General features: G+C 43.4%; 1 protein-coding gene across 1 annotated transcript in view; it reads right to left on the bottom strand.

Annotated features, from left to right (window-relative positions):
* gabbr2 (gamma-aminobutyric acid (GABA) B receptor, 2) overlaps positions 1 to 25,356 on the bottom strand; it is a 161,349-nt gene that overhangs the window by 66,989 nt on the left and 69,004 nt on the right. The window contains exon 3 of the mRNA XM_018731961.2: positions 8,315 to 8,485. Coding sequence (XP_018587477.1) covers positions 8,315 to 8,485 — 171 coding nt within the window. The remainder of the gene's footprint in view (positions 1 to 8,314; positions 8,486 to 25,356) is intronic.

Below are 25,356 nucleotides of genomic sequence, written 5' to 3' on the forward strand. Positions count from 1 at the left end.
CACCAGCTGTGCGTCTATGAGATCAAAGCGGCTCGTGGCACTTTTACACGATGGTTTAGGTGGGAAGATCTAAGGCCACATTAGCATGAGACAGTGGTAGGTTCATTCTGATAGCATGGATTTCTTTCTCTGAAAAATGTTGCAAAATCCTCACATTTGGGTGAAGATCCAGTAATGGTGCAGAAATGAAATTTTAGACTTAAAAAATTGCACGTAACAATTTTACAGAGTTCTTAATTGCTGCGGATCTTTTTTTATAAAATCACTTTTGGCACTTGATCTTGCCTTAAGCACTTGAAGGCAATGTTGCTGAGCAGGGCAGTGTATAAAAATAAATTGAATAGAGTCAAATTGAAGTGAATCGTTTCAAAAGTTAATGGAGGAGTGCTTCTGTAGGAGAGATACCATCATCAGCCCCAGTTAAAAACAAGTTAACTTGATCATGAACGGTAACAGTTTTGGATTTAAGTGATCTTAGATTTTATTAGTAAAGCCTAAGATGCTCTGAATGAGGCACTTTTACTCTTCATAGAGGCTTCTTACCAAAGTGGCATTGATATTGAATTTTCCATATTAACTCCACAAGATGGCAACTTGGAATGATCACGCTGAAATACACATATTATCTAAATCACTTTGTAGTGAATAAATGGCGTTTTCAGCGCAACAACATAGAAAATACCAGACTTGAATGAATACAATGCTTTTTGATCTGCATCACTTAAGCCAGTCATCAAGAGACCACAAGTGACACAACAGTAGACTGCATGACTTCATAAGCATGTCGTCAATCACTAAATAGTCCTTGCATTGTTGTACTTCTGCACAACCGAAGGAAATTCCATGTCCTGTTTCCAAGACACACCCCTTGTTTCAACTGTTCTGCTGTTTTAGTACATGTCTCAGATGATTACTGAGTCCCTAGTAGGTATGATTTCATTGGTGGGATTCTCTAGTGGAAGATGGGAGACAGGATCAGCAGTTGAAGGAACATGAGGAGAGAGGGGGCCTTAAGACACAAGGCCATGTGACGCATGATTTAGAGGGAAGAAGGCAGGGGTCTTCAACACCAGATGTCCATTGAAAAGCTTCTCGGTCGGGCTCTGCTGTCGGACTTTCTTTGCCAGCATCCTCAGGGTCATCTCCAACCACATTGCTGAGTAACTCTCCTCATGCAGCATTACTAACATGCACTGTGTTTACTTCTCTCAGGAGACTGATTTTCTTCCCGCGAATAATAACCAGGCAGTGGAAATGGAGAGTGAGAGGATGTTTGCAGCACTCAAAGTTAGTCACAAAAGCTGCTTCATCCTCCATCAGGTACATCTAGCAGCAGCTGCAATTCAAAGCCCTGCTGATATCCTCCACTGCCGAGTAGCTACCTCCGCTGTCTTCAGAACTCACTGCAGCATTGAGAGGAAGGGAATAAATAAAGTGAAAACAGATAAAACTAATGAAAAAGGTCTCCACGGTTCACCCTCATGGGATCACTGCTAAGATAACAAGTTAAAATAACTGAATAAAATAAGCTAATTAAAATACCCGGGCTGGAGAGGGAAAAAAATATCAAAAACTTAAAAGTTAAACACATACACATGTACAGACCCAGACAAAAGTGCAAGAAAACAGATTCTCAAGTGATACAGCATCATGTGCGAATACATCAGGGAGCGGTGCTGCATGAGTTCGCTGTCAAGCTCCGCCCACATCAGCTAGGATGCATCTCTGTGTTAGTGGAGCGTTGGCGCACATCTCCATGGCATTTTGACACCTTGTACCCACCACTCTGTTGTCAGCTTTAGTGTGGGCATCATGCAAGGTTCTGGAGGACAGAACATCATGACTTGGCTCATCTTTGTCAGGACAGCACTGACTGGAAGGCCGCCATTGGCAGAGAGGTGCGATCGTAGTTATAACCTGTGGAAGATGGCGCCAAAAAGCTGGAAGCGACATGATGTGCCATTGCTGCATTTGGAACTTTTGGTGGGCCTTTCTCTGAACATCTCCCAGACTGTAAAGTCCAACCTCACGGCGCTGCTCTGCGGCAGACTAAACACTGTGCTTTGTGGGGCTGTGTGGCCCATGGCCTTCGACACGCTTCACTAGATCAATAGAACCTAGTTTTGCTCTTCAGAGACGATGAGCACACCTGGCTGGACAAGGGAATGTGGTGTACAGTAAAATGGTCTGCGTGTAACAAGCAAATAGGACAGTGCGCTTTGATGGCTACCCAGCCAGCTGTAAAGTGCCTTTTAGCAGACATGCTTGTTTGTTTGGGTAATCCCTCCGCCTTTGGCCTTGATCAAATCCCTCCGCCACGTCCTCCCGCCTCTCCAGTGATCTCCCGACAGGCATGGCTGCGGTGAAAGACAAGGACGGCCGATACCCTTCCAAGTCTGGAGCGGGCTTCCCCACCATCCCACTGCAGTAAATAATGGACAGAGAGGAGGGGAAAAAACAATAATCCACGTGCACATCGTCTGTTTGGGCTGACCTGCAGGAACTGAGGATCGGATGACAGGTTCAGTTCTGCTAAGCTAAAAGTATTGAGTTTATTGCAGCCCTGAAAGAACATTACTGCAATACAGTTCTATTTATAGGCAGATTTTTACATCAGGATTAGGCATCGCACAAAGGCTCCATAAAACTACGTCCCGGGTGGAGGAAAAAAGCTCCTATTGTCCCCACACGAGTGACGTACACAAATGCCGTGAGAGAAGCGCTGAAGTGAAGCATTGTGCAGGAAGCCAGGGAGGCAATGATTTATGTTAATTTTGCTTCTTACTGAAACATAATCACAAAGAGGGGAAGATAACCTCTTTATTCTGAGTTTGACTATAGAGACATCCTGCTTTTCTCAGGGATCTGTTGGTATAAACACAAGGATGGATCGCCCGTTTGCCAACGCTGCGTAGGGGACGGTAAAGCACAGGCTGGGTTTGCAGCCTGACGTCAGCGCTACTCCCGAGCTAACCCGAACCGTAAATGTTTGCACTAGACTGGTTTTCTGCCATTTCAACAGATGTGATGTAGTGGCTTATTTGTGTGGTGCGCTCTAAAAAGACAGACTGCAGCCATGCAGTACATTATCAGGAATTACGCACGATGGCACAAGCTGAACATTTTACCCAAATGAATTTAAGCCGGAGCATTAATAATAGATTTTAATTAATCTTCGTAAACGTAAACAGTCCGACTACAAACACACAAATCAAATACGTACTGCGGAACTATTTAAATCAATTTATTTATTAATCTACATTCGTCTTTGTGGTCAAAGCAGGGCACAGGCTTGTAAAATGATGACACATTCTTCCATAAATGTGTAACGTTGAATATAAAATTGGTTATTGAATCTTTAATCTGCATAGTAAAATCTAATGTTTGCTTATAGCATGGTCTATTGCACAAAATTCATGTACAGATTAAAGAAACATAACTGTATTACGGTAGTCTGGTAGTAAATGAGTCCAATTACAGTGCTTTATTAAGACACTATATCATCATTGTATATTCACTGATATGAAAAACATATGTAAGTGATGAGTAATGATATACTCATTTAGTGTTTTAGAGCACAAACAGGACATTATGACGTTATAGTCCTATAAATTGTACATTCGGGAATTAATTTTGCTGTATTGATTTAGTTTGAATAAAGTTATTCCTTGTAATGTGTTTTTTTTTTTTTTTATTTACAATTTAACATTTTATTTGTCATGTGGACTTTGTCTTTTCATCGAATATGGGGCGGTGCCTTGAAATGACCCTTCATTCACCTTCGATTTCACTCAAAACACTTTTTTTTCAGGTTTGCAGGTCAGTAAGTGATGAAAATCCAATTAAATCTGACTGTCCTTCACGTCTCTGAAGAGGTTTCTGTCCCCTGTGTTGAAACGACACAGACCCCGGAGCACTGGCACCCAGGCAGACAGGTGGCCGAACACTGCATACAGTCAGACAAAAAGAGGCGCTGTAGGAATTCCGCATGGCCCATGGCCACATCGGATTCATCGGGGCTCGGCATGCCTCTAATCCTGAACAAAAAATAGGGTTTCAGTTGAATGTATAAGGTGGTGCATCTTGGGGGGTCCTTAATCCACTCAGTGATAGACAATAGTCGGAAAAATAACACAATGTCATTACACACAGTAGAAAAATCAACGCTGTAAATAACGAGCAGTAGTGCCCTCATTATAATCCTTTATTTAGCTGACGCTTTCGTCCAGCGAGACTGAAGTAGATAAAGAAGGGTAACTAAGCCATCCCTGAACCCTACTACTTCTCAGATGGCCTGATATCAGGGGGATACTCTCACCAAACGGTTTTTATGCCTGTCGCGCAGAATATTTATAGAAATCCAGCAAAGTGCATGGCTTTTTACGTGACTGAAAAGTTAATTTGTACTCAGAAGGAAGTTTTTAAAGCTGTTAGTGACAGAAACAGTGGCGATGTTCGAAATTGAAAAACGCAACGATAAGTCACATTCTTCTCAACCCTCCTATTATATTTACATCAAAATGGACCTGTTATATACATAACTCTTGTAGGTCACTCATGAAGGTGAGCACAGTAACAGTGTAAAATCCTACCTGCAAGAAATATTTCTCCTAAAAATACAGTTAGCAGAACCCAGTACTCAATAATACCGCACTGGTCTCAATGAAGAAATGTTGCAGGCTTGGAATGACATTTAGAAGCTAAACCCAACTAAGAGCTTCTTCTGAGCTTCTCCCGTTTCCCCACCTCCAGCCTCTGGAGCAGTTCTGCCCGTCCTGGCACCGGCCTGCTGCAGCACGCCCCACGCCCTCCGCCCCCCAGGGGCGAAGAGAAGCCCACACTTCCAACAGAGCCCTTGTTTGCAAAGTGCACTGCTAGAGAGAAGGCGTGAGCCTGACCAAGATCCACAGCGTATGTTTGACAAGCGCACACATCCCTGCGGGGAAACAGAACGCAGCTCAGGGTGCCGGGGGCATCGGAGGGGGGTGAACACCACGATCAGCCTTCTGGATGTGCGCGGTTAGCGCGGCGCCACAGATGATCTCGGTCTCTGCTGAGCGTTAATACCACACTTTAAGAAAGCAGCAATCGGCGCCAGCATGCGCTCCGACTTCTGTATCAGAACTATGTGACACATGGTTCACCCTTCAAACAGTGATGTGAAAGATGGATGAGAATTTATGCACTGGTACGTAATTTGGGATATGTATTCATATATAAACGCGTGCATGAACAAGGGCTAAATGACAGCAGCACGGGCAGGGTAGTGCTGTCGAGCTGCATTTGACTCACAGCAGCCGCTCACATGATTTTGTTGTAAAGGGAGGGTACAGAAGAGGTTTTCCATCGCCTTCTTTCGCGCATGTTTGTGAGCTGTGAACACGGGGATACTGCGCAAACTCCGCCCACCCCGAACAGCATTCGAACCCGTGCCAGGAGGCCCAGCTCAGGCACAGTGAGGCACCGCGGCACAGTAAAAATTCCAAAAAGGATTCTGTAGAAAAAAAAATGCACAAGCCAACATCTGACTGGTACTTAAAGCCTTTCTGAGCAATTGCCCTGATTTTGGCTGAATTAGCATTAAGAATAATTACCCCCGAATTATCTGATCAAGATGATGTAATCCTGTGACAAACAGCTGTGCTGCTACACGGACAGGTTCCAGGCGGAAGCACAGCTTGCGGCGAGAAGATGCACGGGCCTCCGATGGGCTCCGTTGACGCAATCCGCCCCTCCCTCGTCCGTGTGCGCCTCACCGAGACGTGCGGGAGCGAGATGAGGCACGTCTGAGAAACACCCCCCCGTCGGCTCTGCCGGCTCGGGCTTCAGCTGTCACCTGCTCAAAGAGGAGCTGCATCTACATAATGGGCTCACCGGAGGCAGCCATTAGCACGGCAAGAGTGCGCCTCTTACTTCTTACTTCTAAGAATACTTTCCCCCTATACCGCAAAACTCGGTCACGTGTTCGGTGCCATAAAGCAGCATTCCCACCTATACAATTCATTTTCTACAAGGAAGGATCAAAATCACGAAGGAGGTGAGAAACACCTATGCAATGCAAAGATGCAACAATGAGACACAGTGCTTGTGCGGCGCTGCAACCTAGCGAGTGCGACCTTGTTTCGCGGGGTTGCGTGGTTTCAAACTGGAATCATCTATAAGTGCCTAATACACACACACACACACACATTTTCAGAACCGCTTGTCCCATACGGGGTCACGGGGAACCGGAGCCTACCCGGTAACACAGGGCGTAAGGCCGGAGGGGGAGGGGACACACCCAGGACGGGACGCCAGTCCGTCGCAAGGCACCCCAAGCGGGACTCGAACCCCAGACCCACCGGAAAGTAGGACTGTGGTCCAACCCACTGCGCCACTGCGCCACCGCTAGTGCCTAATAATGTTCCATTATTCATTCATAAACCTTCTCTGAAAGCTCCGTGAACTAATCACGTGTCCATGTTTGAGAGTCACTGACATGTCACCAAGCCTGGTTCAGCCCATAGATGGTGTTTTTGGAGCAAATCTCGGATTTTTTTTAGGATCGACAACCCAGCGGTTTGCCTCCTCCGCTGACAGCTGCCGCTTCATTCCCATTTATATTCCCAGAGCTTTGTGTGAACCTACAGGAATACAGATGAGCCCATGTCTAAGAGAAGCAGGCCGTGGCTCCGTAGTGCACAGGCACACAGTCCATCTGGCGGCAGCTGGTGTTCAGTTGCCACCCTGCAAACACCCGCTAGGTGAGGCGTCACACAAGCAAAATTTTTATTCTGTTTTTGGCCTGCCCCATGAGTGTGCCCTTGGAGTCGTTGTGCTAAAACTTGCCTCCAAACCAGTTCACACCACCTAAATAGTTGTGATGATTCGCATCCAGTGCGGATGCCCCAGAAAAGGGTGTCTTCTCACACACCTTCAGACTCACACTCAGTACTGCACAAAGCGCGTGATCCTTAAATAGCGTGTCTTCACACGGTCCGGGGTTCACTGCAGAGATCTTTGTCATCCCCCAAACCGAAAAAGCAGTGTCCCACATAGGGGCTCCAATGCCCCAATCCCTTGGGGATGAACAGAATATGATTTTTCCGAGCTGAAAAACAGAAGACGACTTCAGGTTTGCTGTTCCTGCAACACAAGTCCTGCAATGGCGGCACCCTGGGCTGTCAGGGTTTTGACTAATGGGGGTCTTTGGGATCACGTCCCTCTCCAGGGTGATTCGCTGAGTGTGGCAATTACCTGGGCCAGTGGAACACAGCTGTCTGGGCAATGGTGCGCGCCATCTCTCTTGCTCCTGTGTGGCGCTCATGAAAGAGCAGTTATGTAAATCCAATAACGTTATGGTCGTTTGCTGCGAAATGATATCTGTGCTTCGGTGGTCCTCCCAAAGCAGCAATGAGGAAGAGAAGAAACCCCTAATTATGCACCCAAACATATTTCAGATAACAATTAACCTGAAAATCCTGAATTTTGCTTATTATGATGAATAATAGTAATAGTGTCGAGAGCAGTGATGATTATTTTGAGTTTTGCTTCTAATGTTGATTGCGCTGCCTTGGGAAATGGACAACCGTAATTTCCTAAAAAAATGAACCCGGGAATATTGGGGAGATGCTCAGGGCTAATTTCAAAGTGTTCATTTTTAATGTCAAAGCGTGTTTCTACGCATCAGTGTTTTACACTTCCAGACGGGAGCGCAGGCCAACTCGGGGAGGGTTGTCACCTGAGACGTTTGAGAGGTTTCCCAGCATTATGCAGAAGAGAAGTGCCCCCGAGCAGCCAGGTGTCAACTGCATCAGCGGACTATCCATGCACCAAGGCTACCCAGGGAACAGACAATGTGGGGAGACTTCAATCCCACCGTAGATGTCAGTATTTCCAAAGGCAATGTCTGGCAGTTCACTGTAACAGAGCTCAGAAGGTGTCCTTTGACCACTTTAATGTTTCTTTGTTATCCATATTTCCTTCCTCAGGCTACCCTGCGATGGAGCAGACAGACAGGTTCGGAGCTGCACCATTTCATTAGCTTTGCATTAGCAGACGAAGAAGGGCTTGGCGTCAGAAACGAATGTTTGACATTATATGGGTAGATTTAAGTCTTTGTTAGCTCCAGACCCGGCAGCTAATCGGGCGCAGCACTCCACACTAAAACCACTTCTTCCGCGGTGGAACTAATCAGACTTGATCGGGCGCCTCGGAAGCCTCGCTTCGAAATCCCGCCCTAGGATGGACAAACTGAACGGACCCTCTGTTTGATTTTTTTCTGAATGACAGGGGGTGCCATCATGGTAGAAGGCGGGGTGTCCAGCAGCCTTACCTCAGAGAATCTCTGCACATCCTGGGTCAGAGTCCCCACCCGGCTCCAGTTGTAGAAATTGAGGAACTTCACCACGGCTGGGTTCACGGCATTGTCGGAAGGGACTGTTCGGAAGAAGTTGGGGTACTTTTTCTTGTCGGCCAGGACTGGGGTTGTTGCAGCGAAGGAGAGCTAAAAATATAGACAAAACAACCAGTTAGTCTAGGCATTGGCTCATAGCTAGAAACTGAAGAAATCCTTGATCTGGGCAGTTCTTTGCTTTAAGCAATCTATTAATTATACTTTTCTTGTACGCAGCAATTGTCTCAAACAAGCGAGTTTTTCATGAGCAGTGAGGGAAATATTCATAAGCCAACAGCATATCTAAGATTATATGGATACACAAAAACTGTGTATATGGGTGCGTGTGTGTGCGTGTATACATATACATAGAAAAAAATAACATATTAAAGCATGTAGTGTCTATGCTGTAAATGTGTGTATAGTGAAATGACAGTAGGCATAAAGATAACATACAGTCCCTCATACTGTAACCTGCTTATGATTCTAGTGACGGTTGTTAGCATCTCGTGCCATGACAACAAGGGAGGGTGGAGGACTGTGAGCCCAGCAAAGGCCTATCACAGAATGCCAGCGCTGGCATGGGGCGTCGGGCAACTGAGCGTGTTGCAGCACGTTAGCAACTCGCCGTGGGGTTTTCACATCCGGGCAACTCGCTCTGGGGTTTAATTCACCAAATGGCTGTAAACTCTCACCAAACTGCCACTGAGCTTGGAACAACTCGCGTGGAAATGCACCAGTGAACGATGGGATCCATTAGTGCTCTAATAACACGAAACCTTAGTCTTTGGATGTTCATTTATTAATGCATGCTCTTTGCATGTTCATGCTCATATCTATGGCAGTTGTCTTTCAACGTACAAGAACATACGACACCTACTTTATTTCACTTATCTCCTCCAATTTCACATACTTTACTTTTAATTAGGATTGGTTTAGCCTAGATTTATTTCAGATTTCTGTAAATATTAAGCAATGTATCACTGTCAACAGAAACCTCCTTTTTTGTGAACTGACATTTGCTAAACCAAAGGCACATTGTAAAGAAAACAGAAGATTTGATCACATTTCGGACAGGATCTCTGTTGAGGCATCGCAGCAGTGTATTATGAAACGGAAAAGGTGTTAGACAACCAATTCGCTTTTATTTGTCAACATTCAGTAATCCATTATTGCATGGAGAAAAGTTTAATTAAAAAGTTAAATGATCTTCATCTGTGATGCAAAGAAGACAAAATGTGCGAGTGAACCTTAGAGTGGCTGTGAGTGCAGCGCATATCCAATCATGCAAATCGCTATAGTCCCATCTGCCTTTAGAAAGCCTATTATCACTCTCACAAAAAATTTTGGCAGGGCATATGTAAATTGCTTCATTGCAGCTTGCTTAATTTAGCACACGGACTAAATTCCCCACAAACGTAAAACAGCTTGAGCATGCCGTCTGCTTGAAATGGTGTTTTTATTTATTTATTAGTCGTTTTATTTTTTGCGTGATTTGCCGATGCGCAGACAAATGCTTTTTGATGCTTGAAGATGTAGTGGGTGCCTGCACATGTCTGCACGGAAGGCGGAAAAACCTCGTTCCTCACACGGGATGTCTTGCTCTGGTCACCGCGGTGACAATGCGCTCATACACAGCACGGACAGGCGTGTGTGCATCTGTACCGTTTCCTTGTACTTTGGCAGAGACCACCAGCTTTCAGCTTTGAGTTATGCAGAAATAACCTAATGAAATTCACATTTCAGTCAAGGATTGTTTAAATTAACCTGGTCCACTGAATGCAAATATAGCACTATATGCAAATTTCACTTAACTGTAAAAGGGAGCAGGCTACATAAATATATTTGTATTTACTGAGCTGATGCATTTCCCCAAAGTGACTTACAATGTAATCCTAATACCTTGGTCAAGGGTACTATGGCAGGAGGGATGGTCTGAACCTGGGTCCTTGGCGTGCATGGTTTCAGCTTTAACCTCTATGTCACCTGCTGTTCAGTTACTGAACATAGACTAAGACTTCATGAAAAGAATGTTCATGCTTTTTCGAAGTTGGATTAAACTCATTCAAGTTACTTAATTACTTGCTCAAGTAAGGGTCATGGCTTGTCTTTGAAACACGGGTGGAAACCAGAGAACCTGATGGAAACCCACATGAACATGGTGAAGGCCTGTACTGCAGTCAAAACCGACACCCAAACAGCCCAGATGCTGCCCGCTGCACCACCACGCCCTCCTGGATTTAATCGCAGAACCAGATTATTTCCAGTTCAGTAAAACCCAACACAACCTACCAAGATCAGATGAAGTGCAGCCTGTGCTACATTTGCTGCGCAAATCATGTCTCACTGAAGCCAAAGACAATACCTTAACTGGGAAAGAACAGCATAAAACAAACACACGTAGGTGTTTTGTCTGCATGATAGCCGACTATGACCTGTTATGACACAGCACTTTGGACGTGGCTGTGCACTATGTCCGCCTTGGGAAAACCTCCTGTGGCGCGTAATGCCACACAATCCACGCTTCATTACAGCACAATGTGCGGTTGTTGCTCAAATCAACGGGGGACGGAACAACACAAGGATTAGCGGCATCAATTTAAGGGGAACTTCCCACTATCTTCTGACTGTTAAATCCCAAATTTCCCGTGAGATTATAGCCGAATTTCTTCCGTGTTTAAATCTGTAAATAGCTGGAGCGGCTTGTTCCGCTCAACAAAACGGGAGATGATCTAACAGAGTCTTCTTAAGAAATTAGAACAACTTTGAACTCATCGGTTCCGGACAATGGGGAACATCTGTAAAGGGGGTATAGATACAGTAGGGTGGGCATGCGAGTGTTCACGGGTATCATAGTCAAATATCACAGTCGTCCCCCCCCTCCCCATTGTAGCCTGACAAAGCAATCAGATTCAGTGCTGAAAGCCAAAGAAATCAATGGGCAATCTCATAGGTGCCGCGGGCACTTCAGAGAGGTGGGCTGGGGGCTCCGGTGTGCGGACTGTTATTATTGGCTCTGTGATAGCCAGTCGCACCTGTAGCTAATCGTGTTTTCAGTCTAATAATTTCACCTATTCAAACGTTACCGTAATGCATCTCAAAAAGTAAGATGCTTAGAGCTATATAATGCAATTATTAGTCCTCTTCTTCCATGTGTGTCAGAAACACCGAGTACAAATTTCCTCCAGTCCACCTCACTCTGAACGACAGTCCAAAACTTTTGGCAACGTAAGGGTTCTGCTCCGAGCCCAGTGAATGTTTGTTGTTGACAGGCAAGAACTACTCTGGGTTCGGGATCTGCAAACAAATGGGGGTCTTTTGCATGAGAAAGTTTTATTTTAAGTAACTCAGATGTGGCACTTTATTCTCAGAACCATCGAAAGTCCCAAAAGCACAAGAGCTCCCTGGGCCTGGGTTTATCTGAGAGAAGCCCTATTAAACTTGGACACTCACTGACTGTGGTTTTTTGAACATGTATGTCAGTTATGAAAGCTAAACAACACAAAAATAAAGCTTTCATTAAAAATCCTTATACGAAATGCTTTGAGACAGTTCTGCAAAACTCCAGATTTAGCTGCATGATGCTACTTGCACAGCTCTTCTCATTCACTGTCATCTGAATTCTGAATCAGCTACACCTGGCAGTTCTGACTGTCATCAAACAATTGCAAAAAATTTTATTCAGATACAATGTAGGCAGCCTGAAGCACAGCACTTTAGGACATGGGTGTGTAGCCAGGAGGATGCTGGTTTAAGTCCCACACTTTGCTGAAGCTGTGGTACCCTTGGTCCAGGTGTTTACTTTGAACTGTTCCAGTAAAGATACCTAACTGTATAACTGGATAAAACACTTGGATGGAGGTGTCAGCTAGGCAGCAAAATCAAAAACAACAATTAACAGGTGATAGCGGCGATCTCTAGATCCATGTAAAAATCCAAAGTGGGCTCAAGCCCTACACTGACCCAAAAATATCATTATAATACACAATAGCCTAATGACTGATTTACTGATATAAAAGTGCACTGAAATAAATGAACATTTTACAATTCTGATATGGCAGAGGAAAAAGTCACTCATCTCAGTTTTGTCCAGATGCTTACTCTCTCTTTCCCTCCGTCACTTGCATACGCACACACCTGTAATATTCTCTCTTATTCAGGTCGTGTCTAATGCATACGAGTAGCAGTGCTGTTCTCACATTCTCTCTCATTCATCACTGTATGATGGTATGATTGTATGACGGCACAGCGCAATGATTTAAGACAAGGTTTGAAAAAAATGCAGTCAGTCAACTCGGATTTTTCAGCTGTGTTATTCCGAAAACTTGTTTGCAGTAACTCAATGAAAAGATAAAGGATGGTGTTGAAAAGGGAACGCTTGCAGGCATTCATCTTGCCTTGTGCTTCTTTTCTGCAGAACACGCCTTTGTTGTTGAGTAGGCCCAAGTCAGACATCTTTATGAAGCAGTGAAACTCTGCCAGGTATCTGAGTGCCTCTCATGTAATCTCACCTTCCCTCTAATTGCCTTCTTGCCCTGTTGACTCTCGCTCTGCAGTTTGCATTGATTTTAATTGCCACCTCCAGCTAAGGCAAAGCCAGATGGGAAACCTTATTTTTTTTACTTTTTTAATCAGTGTTTCACAGTTAAGGGTAATTAAAACAAAAATTTGTGGCTCTTTTTGCGGCGATGTTTGAATGGAAGGTGAAGTTGTACAAATGTAGGGAAATGTATAATATGACATTGGAAATAGAAGGCACATTTTTCAGGGTTTTAAAAAATAACATTAAATGTTTAAATCCATAGAGCCAGGGATCAATGTTAACATACACTGTATTTATGCAACACTTCATATACTGTATGAACAGACACACAAATAGTGAAAGGGTCCAGTTTGCCTCATTGTATTTAGTTCTGTTGCAGTCATGCTCATACACACCCATAGACTCAGAAGAGCTGAAACACGTATACACATATAGACAGAGAGACAGAGAGTGAAGGAAACAGACACTAAATACATTGGCTTGTCAGGGCAATTATTAAATCTCTTCCCATCACAAACACATATCAGCCCTTTCCTTTCCTAAGCTTATTAAGACCCGGCGCCCAGCCTCTATTGAACTTGGCAGTGAATAATGCAGGCAACTTACAAGACGAGTCAATTTCTCCAAGACCTCGATGGGCCTGGTCGCTGTACACGATGTCCTGGGGGACAAAGGAGGATGTGTCATGCTATCCCACGCGCTGATCTCTGATCTTGCAATCAGATGACCCATCTCCAGCTTCCTGGAGGCGAGGGGGAAACAAGAGCAACGCCTTGCGCTGTCTGCGGAGCTGCCCAAGAGGGCTTTTCGACCCCCATTGGAGGGGTGGCGCGTGATTCAGCTGCCCTGCAGTGACCGTCGTCTACATGACTTGCTTTGATCTATTCAAATCTATTTTTGTCACCTTAACCAACGGAACATAGTTGTTGCACCCACTTCACTAATATATAATTGCAGCATTCACGTGCAACTCAAAAAGCTGTAAACATTTTTCGACTTGCAAATGAGTGAGTGTGTGTGGCTACCTTGCAATGGATTTGGCATCCTAGCCCTCCTTGCCTAATGCCCAGCGATTCTGGAATAGGCTCTGGTCTGCTGCATCCCTGACCAGGATAAGTACAGTGAGAGAGTGAGTGAGATTGAGCGAGTAAACAAGAGAGTATTGCTATGCCCTTAAAATGCTAATTACTGTATATTTATTCTACAGAGCTATATTCCTACATAGCGCAGTGTACAAAGTACAGTTTGCCTTTGCCACTTTGCTGGACATTTCAAGGCAGCTTATCTACAATGCCAAGTTTCTCCATTACTGTACTCAAAGTGCCTGACTATCATCAAGATAACTGTTCTGGATGCTATTAGCTAAGCAGCAGCACTGCAGATTCCCTCTTCGCTGTAGATCTAATAAGGTCTTCTGAAACTCTTCAGACTCTTCTGACACTTGAGCTAAGTGAATTTGTCATCAGGAGTCAATAGATAATGTTTCATTCTCATTAGAATCCCTTACATGATACCAATCACAAAAGTCTACTGCACTGACCTGCTGGCAGCGCTCTATGCAAATAGACGTGTATGTATTTTCTTATTAATCAAACGTGTAAGAATAAAAATAGAAATAATGCCTGCCTTTCCTCACATCAGCCATTGTTTCTGTGACGGTAAGCTAATATTTGTCCTTTCAGAAAGACTGGGAAAATTATTGCAGTCCTGGTTTAGATACAGCGCCGGTGCAGAATGATATGCTGGAGACAGCAAAGTTCTTCCCATCCTCTTGTCCACAGGGCAGTGACAATGCTGAATAAGAGGTGGTTCTCGGTGATTTATTAGGGGGAAGAAATAAAAAAGCAGAGTTTATGGAATATCAATAACACGGGTTTAACAGGTCGGGTTAAGGTCACAAAGGAAATAACAAACGACCCGTGCCTATCCCCCAGGGACTGAGTGCCTCAACTGCACTGTCCACATTTTCTTAACAAAGCTCACATGGCCACTACTGTATATCAGTCACATATGAGGAGACACCCCGGTAACTACGTTAAACCTGGTACAAAACAGCACCGGACCAGTTTGCATTTCAGACAACATTTCTTCACCGTGTGACAGCTCTCTGGTAACTCTCTGGCCTAAACAAGGCCTTGCGTGTGGAGATGAATGTTAACGTTTGTGAAGCCTATTTTATGTGGACACTCCTGTGCCGAAATCACAGAGCGAAACCGAGGGCTGGTCTGAAAAGCTCTCCTTGTTATAAAAGCCTCAAGAGCTATATGGTTTAAACAGGGTATTGCTGTCATTGAACTTTCTGGAGAGGTAAGAGGAATTCTATGAGATATCTGAGCACGCCCTGTCACAAAAGATAATACATTTTAGTGATAGCCATGATAACATGCCTGCACTCAGGTTTGGTTAGTTGCAATGTTTGTGACTTCATAACCAGCTGTCATATTCACAGGACATGCACGTTTACATTTCAGATCAGTGAAAATCCAAGCATTCTCATTAGATCTGCTCGTCAGAAATTTGTTCTAATTTGCATTGCAGAAGTAATAGAAAACATATTTCCGCACAAAATGCCCGTAAAAAGGCCATCAGATTACATAACGACCGACCTCAAGCTGGTGCCTTCAGCTGTGATGCTGCTGAATAATTTTAAAGTCTGTCGCCTTAGCAATGGACAGAATGAGATAATAAATGAGCTAATATAGCCTTTAACCTTTATCAGTTACTCGAACCAGTCTTGCAGGTTCTCATTTTGTCAGATGGCCACGAGCACAGTGATCTTCATTAAAAACAGTTACGTTAACATCTGCGCGTTTCGCTTAGCTCACTGAGCCTCTGTAATTCAGCTATGACAAGGACTTCTCTTCTCCCCCTAGAGTCAGAGCACGTGGCTGAGCGGTTCCTTCAGTCAGGGTCTTGGGTCTTGAGCTCAGCAAGATGATCAAGTTCCTCAGCAGAAGCCTCTGACTCTCAAGAATGTGACCATTTCACCAGAGTACAGCTGATCAGTTTTAGGCTGGTCTGCTGCCAGATGTCACCAGGATCACTTCCCAGTTGCCCCAGGGCTCCAAACACAGGGGCTGTTGAAGGACCCACGGAAGAAGACACAAACACACGTGTTGCCTCTACTGTCTGATGCGCAGGGAAACTGACTGATGGATGTGTGTTTTCGGGGCCTCCCTACACCAAAGCAAAGCCATCACTCTCCACTGCCTGGATCACGGTGCAGCTCCCATAACTCATATGCGTTCCAAGCCGCTTGCATTTTCAGAACTGCCACAGTAAATGACAAAAAGGACAGCTCAAGCCGATCATAATTAATGGGAGAGGATAGCCAAGCTCATCAGCGCTGCCATTTAATATTACTGTAATTGAGTTTTCCCAAGCGTAAGAGCAAAGTTGAATAGCGAGGGCTTTGGCCTATTTTGACTCAACCTAATGGTTTACTGTGTTTTTTTTTTTTTTTTTTTTTTTGTGGGCGGTAAAAGGGTAGCTTTGTGTCAATAAGACATTTATGAGCAGATTACTGCTCTTCCTGTTCCTCATTTTCACTGGAAGCCTGAAGACATTTTAAAGAAATGAACATTGACCTCATCCACCTTTAATTGTCCTTTGTCAAAAGGCAAAACCGTTCCTACACTTGAACATTGCCTTCAATACCTTTTTGAGAGCATTAGCCATGTTCCCTTTATCTAGAATTACTGCTAAATATGCCCGTATATATCGACTATATCACTCAACGTGCTGCTATTGTTCCATAACTAAGCAAAGGAAAAATTATATCATATTTTATGAAGTGATTCAGTACTTCCCATTTATGTAGATACTGATGGGCAATGAACTGTTACAGATTGAAGTCGACTATAATTTTTGCATTTTTATTTCATTTAATACTTGCAGAGCATGATCACAGAAATAAAGAGACCTTGATCTTTTTTTCTGGCAGCATTTCTGCTGATGAATTAGATATCCTCTTTGTCCCAGATATTTTTACTCTCCGTCCACTTCCCTGCAACACATCATTCCTGTTTGAGGTTAAGCAACACAGTTAAGTAACACGGTATCCTATTCGGCCGAAACATAGCAAACGAATGGTATACTTCTAGCAGTGAATAGATACCATGTCAGAATACATTTTTCTCCTTCTGGGAGATGTGGAACACTTGCATAATTCATTGCATATATATTTCCAGAAGAGAAAGTCACTTGTGTAATACTTTTACATACCAGAAGTCAATAAAAGGCTCTGTGGCATCACTTTGATGTGTGAAGACTACCAGACATGTAGTTCTATATAATTACACATCTAATTGTAAATCAAAGATGCCCATTTTCATTTAAAAAACTGAACAATTTTGTTATCCACTGTATTCCTGTACCAAGTCAGCACTCAAACATAGTGAAATATTGCAGAAGGGGGGAAAACAAGTGGTGAAAATATTGGACGTAGAGGTTCCATTTATTTCTAGTGTTGCATCCTTTTTTCAGGTAGTCGGACATGATTGTTTTATGCAGTTGACCTCATAAACAGCCTGAGCAATCTCAAAAGGGGAGTGAATGAGCAATGGAATAGCACAGCTCTTAATAAGGACTACAAACAGGAGAAGACCACTGCCTTTTGGTGCCACCGAATGGACTTCGATGGACTGCCAGTGTGCCCCACTGTGCTGTCCTGTTCCTCACCAGACAACGGGCGACTATTGGTTTTCCATGGAGGAAGCAAATCTTCTTCAGCAAGCTTCATGCAAGTTGGCGATCAGCAGCAGCATCATCCTGGACTTGACCAAAAGGCTTTCAGTCCTCTGCCAGTCATGCACCCCAGGGGTCTTGACAAGTCTACCCAAGACATTACAGTCAAGAAGCTGCACTGAAAGGTTTTTGAATCCGAAACCATCACATAGAGCTCTCAAGTCAATTCACACTGTCCTTGACATCTCCGTGAATGCTGACATCTCAAGCGTAACACTACTATTTCTCAGTGTATTCTGATTTGAATGAATAGTGTTGAGCAGCAATAAAGTGTCAAATATCCAGTTAAACAGTATGAAGTTAAACGTGGTAACGTTATTCAATTACGTTCTCTAGTTAGTACAGCACAGAAAAGTTTTTTTCACTGAATTCAAACAGTGCTAATTACTAAGGGTGTAGCACTGGTCAAAGTCGGGCCCCAACAAGGGTCCGTATGCAGGCTGTGTTTGCAACCACCTTCATGTCGTGTGAACATTAGTCAACCTCCACAAAATGCCATTGTGTCAGCGGTCTCTGCCGCTCCACAGCAGATAGCCGACCATTTTCACCGTGACTTCTGAACCGCTGACTTCTCTTTTATACAAACAGACATCCCAGCCCTGGAGCGTGTCCCTTTTGCTTATTAAACAGTTTTGAGCAAAGATGTAATCACTGCAGTTTAATTTACACCACGGCGCTCCGCGAGCGACGCCGAGGCACACCGATCACACAGTCCTCCCGGAGCGACAAGCGACTGTGCCTCTCTATTTATAAACGGGAGATCTGATACTGCTACCTGCAATCTCATTGCATCTCTGCAGCTGGCCACTCAAGTGTGTATGAAAGATTAATGAGGAGACACCGAACTGTGGACTCCTTTTCTCTCTCGCCCCTTCAAGAATGGTCAGGAATGCACGAGGCTGTTATTTCTCCCCGTTGTCAGTTGCCGCTGCCTTTTTCCCAGTGTCTCGAAGCTCCGCTGCGGCTGCCTGATATTCAAATGACCCCATTGAAAAACATAGCCGTACACGGGGTACGACCTCTGCGGGCTTACTTTCCCAGCATAACAGCAGATAAGCGAGGGCTGGCCAACTGCGGTCAACGGAGAAAACCTCTGGCTTCTACCTGGTGCGCTCACTATTTACCCTAACCCACAGACTGCATTTACCGGCCGGAGAATGCCAATCTCGGATAATGTTCACCTTTCCTACGCCGTGCACCAAAGGCCTTGTGTGCTCTGAGCAAACCTTTATATAGAGAGAGCAAGTGCTGCATTAACATTAGAGCGCTGCAGTTGGCTGTGTGTGATTGCGCAGCTTTGATTCGCAGTCTGGGGCAGGCAGCGGCACCGCGAGCACAGCCCTGTTAGCATTCATCCGGAATGAAAGGAACCGCGTTAGCATAGTAAACACTGCAGCCTGGGCGGAGGGACACGTCGGAATTAGCACTTCTGAAATACCACGGAACCACACGTTGTGAACTGAAATTATTTTGTAAATTGGAAAAGAAAACTCAGAAGCGAAAATGTTCGTCTGCCGGTTATTTGATCTATAAGATTAATGCAACATCCCAGCTTCCTAACCAACCTGCAGCCCATAGGGGAAAGCCTGGGGGATGCAGCGCGCTTCTCACTGAGCTACAGACAGAAGTGTAGACGCCGTAATCAAACCTAAGCGGACCAGATGGCCAAATTAAATGGAAACAATTAAAACATAAACAGACAGAAGAACAGATCTCTCCGATGAATGTATGTATTTAGCAATGTAATGCTGTGGGGGGGGGGGGAAATAAATAAATAAATAAATAAATAAATAATGCACAATTTTGTAAACATAGTTTGTTCTACAATAAAGACAGAAAAACCTGCACCCCGCAACAAACCTTCGGACACTGCTTAAACACCAGCTTTATAAAGTAACGTATATTCAGGTGACGCTGCCGAGGGAACTTATGAGAATCAGGCTAACTGGGCAACAACGTTCTACCGGACCATCCTTTCTCGCAGGGGTATCCCATCTTTTCTGGCCAAGGGCCAAAGCCATTATGGTGAACTAGGCCAAGGGCTATACGAGTAAAAATTATAACAACTGGCACACTACATCTTAAATGTCGAAACTGAAATATTATTTATTTCATTGTTCTTTATTCAGTCACAAAGAGCTTACAAGTGTGTGTGTGTGTCAGCTGTAATTTTAATACATTAATGATTTTACAAGTGTTTTTCTGGCTGCATTATGAGAAACAGCAACCCTTGTTGCCATGCATTGGACACCCCTTCTTTACAGTGTTTGGAAAGGCCTGACATACACGAGGCAACCGGAATTTCTTCCAGTAAAACAGCAAAAGGAGCTGTATGTGTTAAGTTGCTGTTAAACAGACAGGCTGAACAATAATCAAGAGAAATGCGAGGACCACATGGCCTTTAATCCCCAAACGTTTCATTCTAACTTTAATGCCATTTAAACGATTGCCCTGGTAAACTCACAGTGGGGGAGGTTTACTTTTTAAGGTTGATATTTCCTTTCCCTAAAGTCGTTGTAAAAGAGGAGAAGAAATAATAACTGTATGTAACTGAGTATTATGAATTTGTCTGTGACCATAAAGAGAGCATGGAAAGCATGTCAATGAGAGATAATGCAGTGCATTGAGGCTCAGTGGGGAAACTGTGGGAATACCAAGATAGCCTTCCAGTATGTCATCAAATTTACTTTCATGGAGGAGGAAATGAAATGCTGTTGAATATGATAAATCCGTGAATGGGGTAGAGCATGAAAATGTTGGCCATATAAAAACAAATCACTCCCATTTGATCTCAGAGTACTGCCTTACACTTAACATTTTCGTTCGCGGAATGAGGTTTTGAGAAGGAGAGTCGCCTGGTCATGGAATCGATGTGTGCCATTACCGGGAGACAACGGAACATAATACATGCTAAAAAAGTTGCAATGACTTGCCAAAGTATTGCATTTAAGATGTAATAGCTCACATATCCGAGGAAAGTGCTCCCCTGAAATCAATATTACTAGCAGTTCCATTTCCTCTTTCCATTCACAAACCTTACCCTCCATTTTCATTTATGATGTCCTGAAGATTGCAACAGCTCTCTCCCCACATTACACGTCTTTTCAGTCGAAGTAATTCAATTTCAGTCCATCAGGCTCTCCAGCAGTCAAAGCCTGCAAATCGCAGTCTCAAGATCATATACAAGAATAAACACAGGTCTCCTTCCCAAAGGCTCGCATTCGTGATGGTGGCTTCAAACATAAAGCCTGACTTGGCACAAAAAGACAGTAAGGGGTGGTTCGGCCAAAAGAAAAAAAAAAAAAAAAAAAAAAAAAAAAAAAAAAAAAACTTTGCATGGCATTCGGTATTGGATGTGAGTTTTCATGAGCACTCACAGGTACGAAGACCTTGTCTGCGTTACTCGTCCCCTGGATGGATAAACTACAGCGACAAAGCAAGTCAGCTTCGTTTTGCTGGTTTGTCTTAAATATGGTGACCATTGTTTTTTTGTCATTAACCATTTGTATAATGTAGGGTCACAGTGATCTGAAGCCTGTCCTCGAAGCGCAGGGCTTGCACGGAACACACTGGAAAACACACGAGTCCATTGCAGGCAATCTCACGCATTCAGACACACACTAACGGCTGTTAAGAGCCACTAATCCACCTGAAATGTATCAGCAGGAGGAAATTCACATGTCCATGTGGAGAACATACAAACTCCACACAGACTGACTCTGAACAAAGGTTTGAATGCACAGCCCAGGCGAGGCTCCAGCGTTACCCTCAGTGTCAACCTGTTGCCCTGGAGTCACCATGGTCAGCAAAAATGAGTTTTTTCAGAGGCAGAGGCCATAAACCAAAAATCTATTCAATCAGACGTGACCACTTTTAGTTTCTGGCCGAAGCAACGGTGACTGCGCTAAAATGAGCCTTTTACAGCAATTTCAATGTAACCATGAGCCAACACAAAATCCACTGAAATGTGCAAAACACCCAGCTTTGTGGCACCCAACACCACACTGATCCTAATAATGAACAAATACTCAGCCCATTCCATTTACATTTATTCATTTAGCAGATGCTTTTCTCCAAAGCGACTTACAGTGTTGAGGTTACAGTTATTCACCCATTTATATAGCTGCATAATTTTACTGGAGCAATTTTAGGGTAAGTACCTTGCTCAAGGGTACTACAGCCAGAGGTGAAGCTTGAAGCTGCAACCTTGGGGTCCAAAGGCAGTAGCTCTAACCACTATGCTACCAGCTGTCCCATTTCAATGTGTCTAATTAATCTGACACATTTTAATTTGGCATATTTAATTCCATTTTTATTAAGACGTTTATGTTAAGATGACATGAGCTCCTTCTAGGTATTTTGATACAGTGTGTGATATACAGTGGTTACATTATGCTCTGGGAACACAGTGAACATATTCTGAATTAATTCTTTCCATGTTTATTTTGTTTCTTCTTCAAATTGACCTCGGGCTCTTTTAAAACAAAGGACAAGCCGCCAGAGCCGTTCTTGTGCAAAAAACGCGTGCAGCCGGAGCTGCATTTTCATTTCAGACATTGGAGGATTCCTGCTCAGCCTAAGAGGGCTCAGTGTCTGACAAGATATCACTCACATAATCTTTTAAGAGACACCCCCAGGAAAGTGGCATTATCTGTGGTTTAATACAGGAATGAAATGGAGGAATGAGATGCAAAAAAAAGATTATTGCGTATCTAAAAGGCTTTTCTAAATAGAACAGCTCAATGTGTGTGTTGATCTAAATTTAGTATTCCATAATAGACCAATCCATCTTGTCGTTGCATCTGCGTTTGCATAGGATTACGTCAAAGACGGGCAGGTGGTCAGATATTACAGATCTGTATATTAGCCAAGAAATAACTTTGATCAAATTGCAATACGTTTTAGTAGATGTGGTAAACGACACATTGTGTGTGCATTGGTAGTAATAAAGCCTTCCTCACTGCTGCACTTTGAGCCACTTTCAATGAGCAGTTTTTAAAATAATTAAGAAAAGGAGAACTTTTTCTTGATAACTCACTCAATTAAAATATGTGTGTGTTACTGAACTGGCTTTTTCATGCAATGTTCAGTAGCAGGGTTGTTGTGTACGCCACGAGTGATACTGTAAAAACATACACTGAACTATATTAAATTTTGCTGTTTCATAATATCAGTGTACTGTTAACAACTGTGTTGGAAAAGATGCTTGTAATGAAATATTTTTAATAAAGATTATTTTTAATATTCATAGTCTTCATAATACATATGAAGGTAACTTCAGTCAATCCAGATTATTTAACAGGTGAAAACAAGATTGTGTTTCTTCTTCTTCAACATAAAAAATTGAGTTAAAAATCAACACTTTTCACATTTTTCTGGCTTTTAACTAAAGCTGTATACAATTGTATTACACTGTGGTGAAAGTTCTATTTTCATTTTCAAAATGAATTCTCAAACTAGAGTATAATAAGTAGAATGTTACGCATGCGCTTTACGTGTAACTTCTGAAATATTCTTAAATGCTACAGACACCAAGTCTAACCCAGTTAAAGAAAAAAATTGACAAAACATGCTTTTTAATCTCCTTTAGAAAATGCTTTATAGAGCCATATGTACTATGCACAGAAGAGCGAAAGCCCTTTGAACAGCCACTGCTAGATGAATAATGCATAAATTTAATATCCAACCCTGGCACTTACTGAGCTCTGATTTCCATCCACGTGAACAGTCCTTCCAGCCACGGATTACTATCAGTGGATTATTTTTAACCAGAAGTACAAATTTGTGTTTGGTGCCAAACACCAGTCCAGATTCCATGAAACACATCTAAAACACATAATCACTCTCTCGTAAACAAAGCCTCCGGCTCTATTTTGGGATCGATAAAGGGGCTCGAATTAGAACTGTGTGCAGAGCGAAATCACTGAATTAGCATGGCGTATCATTATTTATTTTGGTTTCCCAGTGAAAACACACATAGTGCACGAAGAAAGGAACTCTTACAGGGAGCAGGGAACGGTGGAAGCATCTGTACTTGCAAGGCATGACTTCATGAAACATTCATGAATTGCTTTCAAATGAATGCAAAGACGAAGAAAAACTCAGCTGTTGTGGCTTGAAAAGAGAAACCCAAATAATTCTGCATGGATTTGCAATGTAACCATACATCATAAATAGCAGAATAACGCTGTATCACATTGACCTTGCTAATCACTATTCACTAATCAAAAATGATGTCATATTTCATGATGGAAACATGATGCTTTACTGTTTAGAACATTTTTGGGAGGGTGCAAGAACCCATCTGGTGATCTGGAAGCATGATACACAAAGGAATGGTTGCTGATGGGAAAGCTGTTGAGGAGCTTTGAGAATCTAAATGGAAACTGAGGATGTGGGATGGGAGAATCATGCATGGAAGAGACTCTGATGTCCAGATTGGTGCAGCTGCCCTGGACCAGGAACACAGACTGGGATCAAAGTGCTGGTCCGTGACTCACGCTGACCACAGGCATCAGCTGCCATCCAACAGACTGGTGAAATACCATGGTGACTGCCGCTTGACAGACATCACACATGTAGAGGATATCAGATTGCTGGGATTGCTTGTTTAAGATGCCATTGGACTATTGTGAGGGGAGGGGGAAGGTACAACCCAAGAGGCTCAATGGAACAAATGACTTCAGGTTTGTTGGTTGCCCACCCATCGTGGACCTGAATTGATTGCAGTGAATTGAATCTGAAGACACACGGTGATGGTGCTTTGAGACAGTATTGACACCACATTAAATCCAGCCTTATCAGAGGCTCCTGCCTAAACCCTCCTCTGCCTGACTGAGGTGAGGCAAGTCATTGCAAGGAAGTACAAGGTTCTTTCCATTGTCATGAGCTCTGCCTGAGTTTCTTGTGCATCTCCATCTGCTGATGATTGACAGCTCATAGAACGACATCCACAGAACACACAACAGGGGAGAAAGCGGCCTAGGCAGGAAGCTTTACTGCAACAAAAATAAACGAGACAGTAGAGTTTAGGAACAATGGAACACAATTAAACAACCTTTGATTTATTTATTTACTATTAATGTACTATTACGATTAATCGACTATTTTACACTTAAAAGCAAATGAATTGCAAAGTTAGTGCTGTGTGATTAAAGACTCATAGCTACCACACTTATGGTCTTCTTGGTACATGATGGAATGGTTTACCATTATTTTCTTACACTTCTGTTTTCAGGTTTCAATCATACGAAGACCATGCAAGCTCTATAAACCCTGAGCAGAAATCAAACTTATGCCCGGCAGAGCAGCTGAAGCTACGAGGCATCAGCTTTACCCAAAATGCCACCAGAAATGCCTTACTTTTTTCTGGAGATAATTCCAAAAATATGTTGTACATTTATAATTCTGAGTGATTCTTCACCACCCATACTCCTGCGATCAAGCACAAAGCACATAACACCGGAGGTGTCATCTCCTTGAACGACATGAAAAGTACTCCAATAAATAATCATGCATTATCTCTCCAGAGCCAATAACACATCTGTACTGCTGCTTCAGTGGTAGGATCAGTGCTGTCCTGGTTACCCCAAAGACAGGGTAGCCAAGGAGCTGGCCAGGAGCTGCACAGGAACAACGCAGAAAAAGCCTGGAGCCTTAAGTGACGTGGCTGAACTGCACCTCTGGTGCTGTA

This window comes from Scleropages formosus, chromosome 23 (assembly GCF_900964775.1).
Source record: "Scleropages formosus chromosome 23, fSclFor1.1, whole genome shotgun sequence".
NCBI classification, from domain to species: Eukaryota; Metazoa; Chordata; class Actinopteri; order Osteoglossiformes; family Osteoglossidae; genus Scleropages; species Scleropages formosus.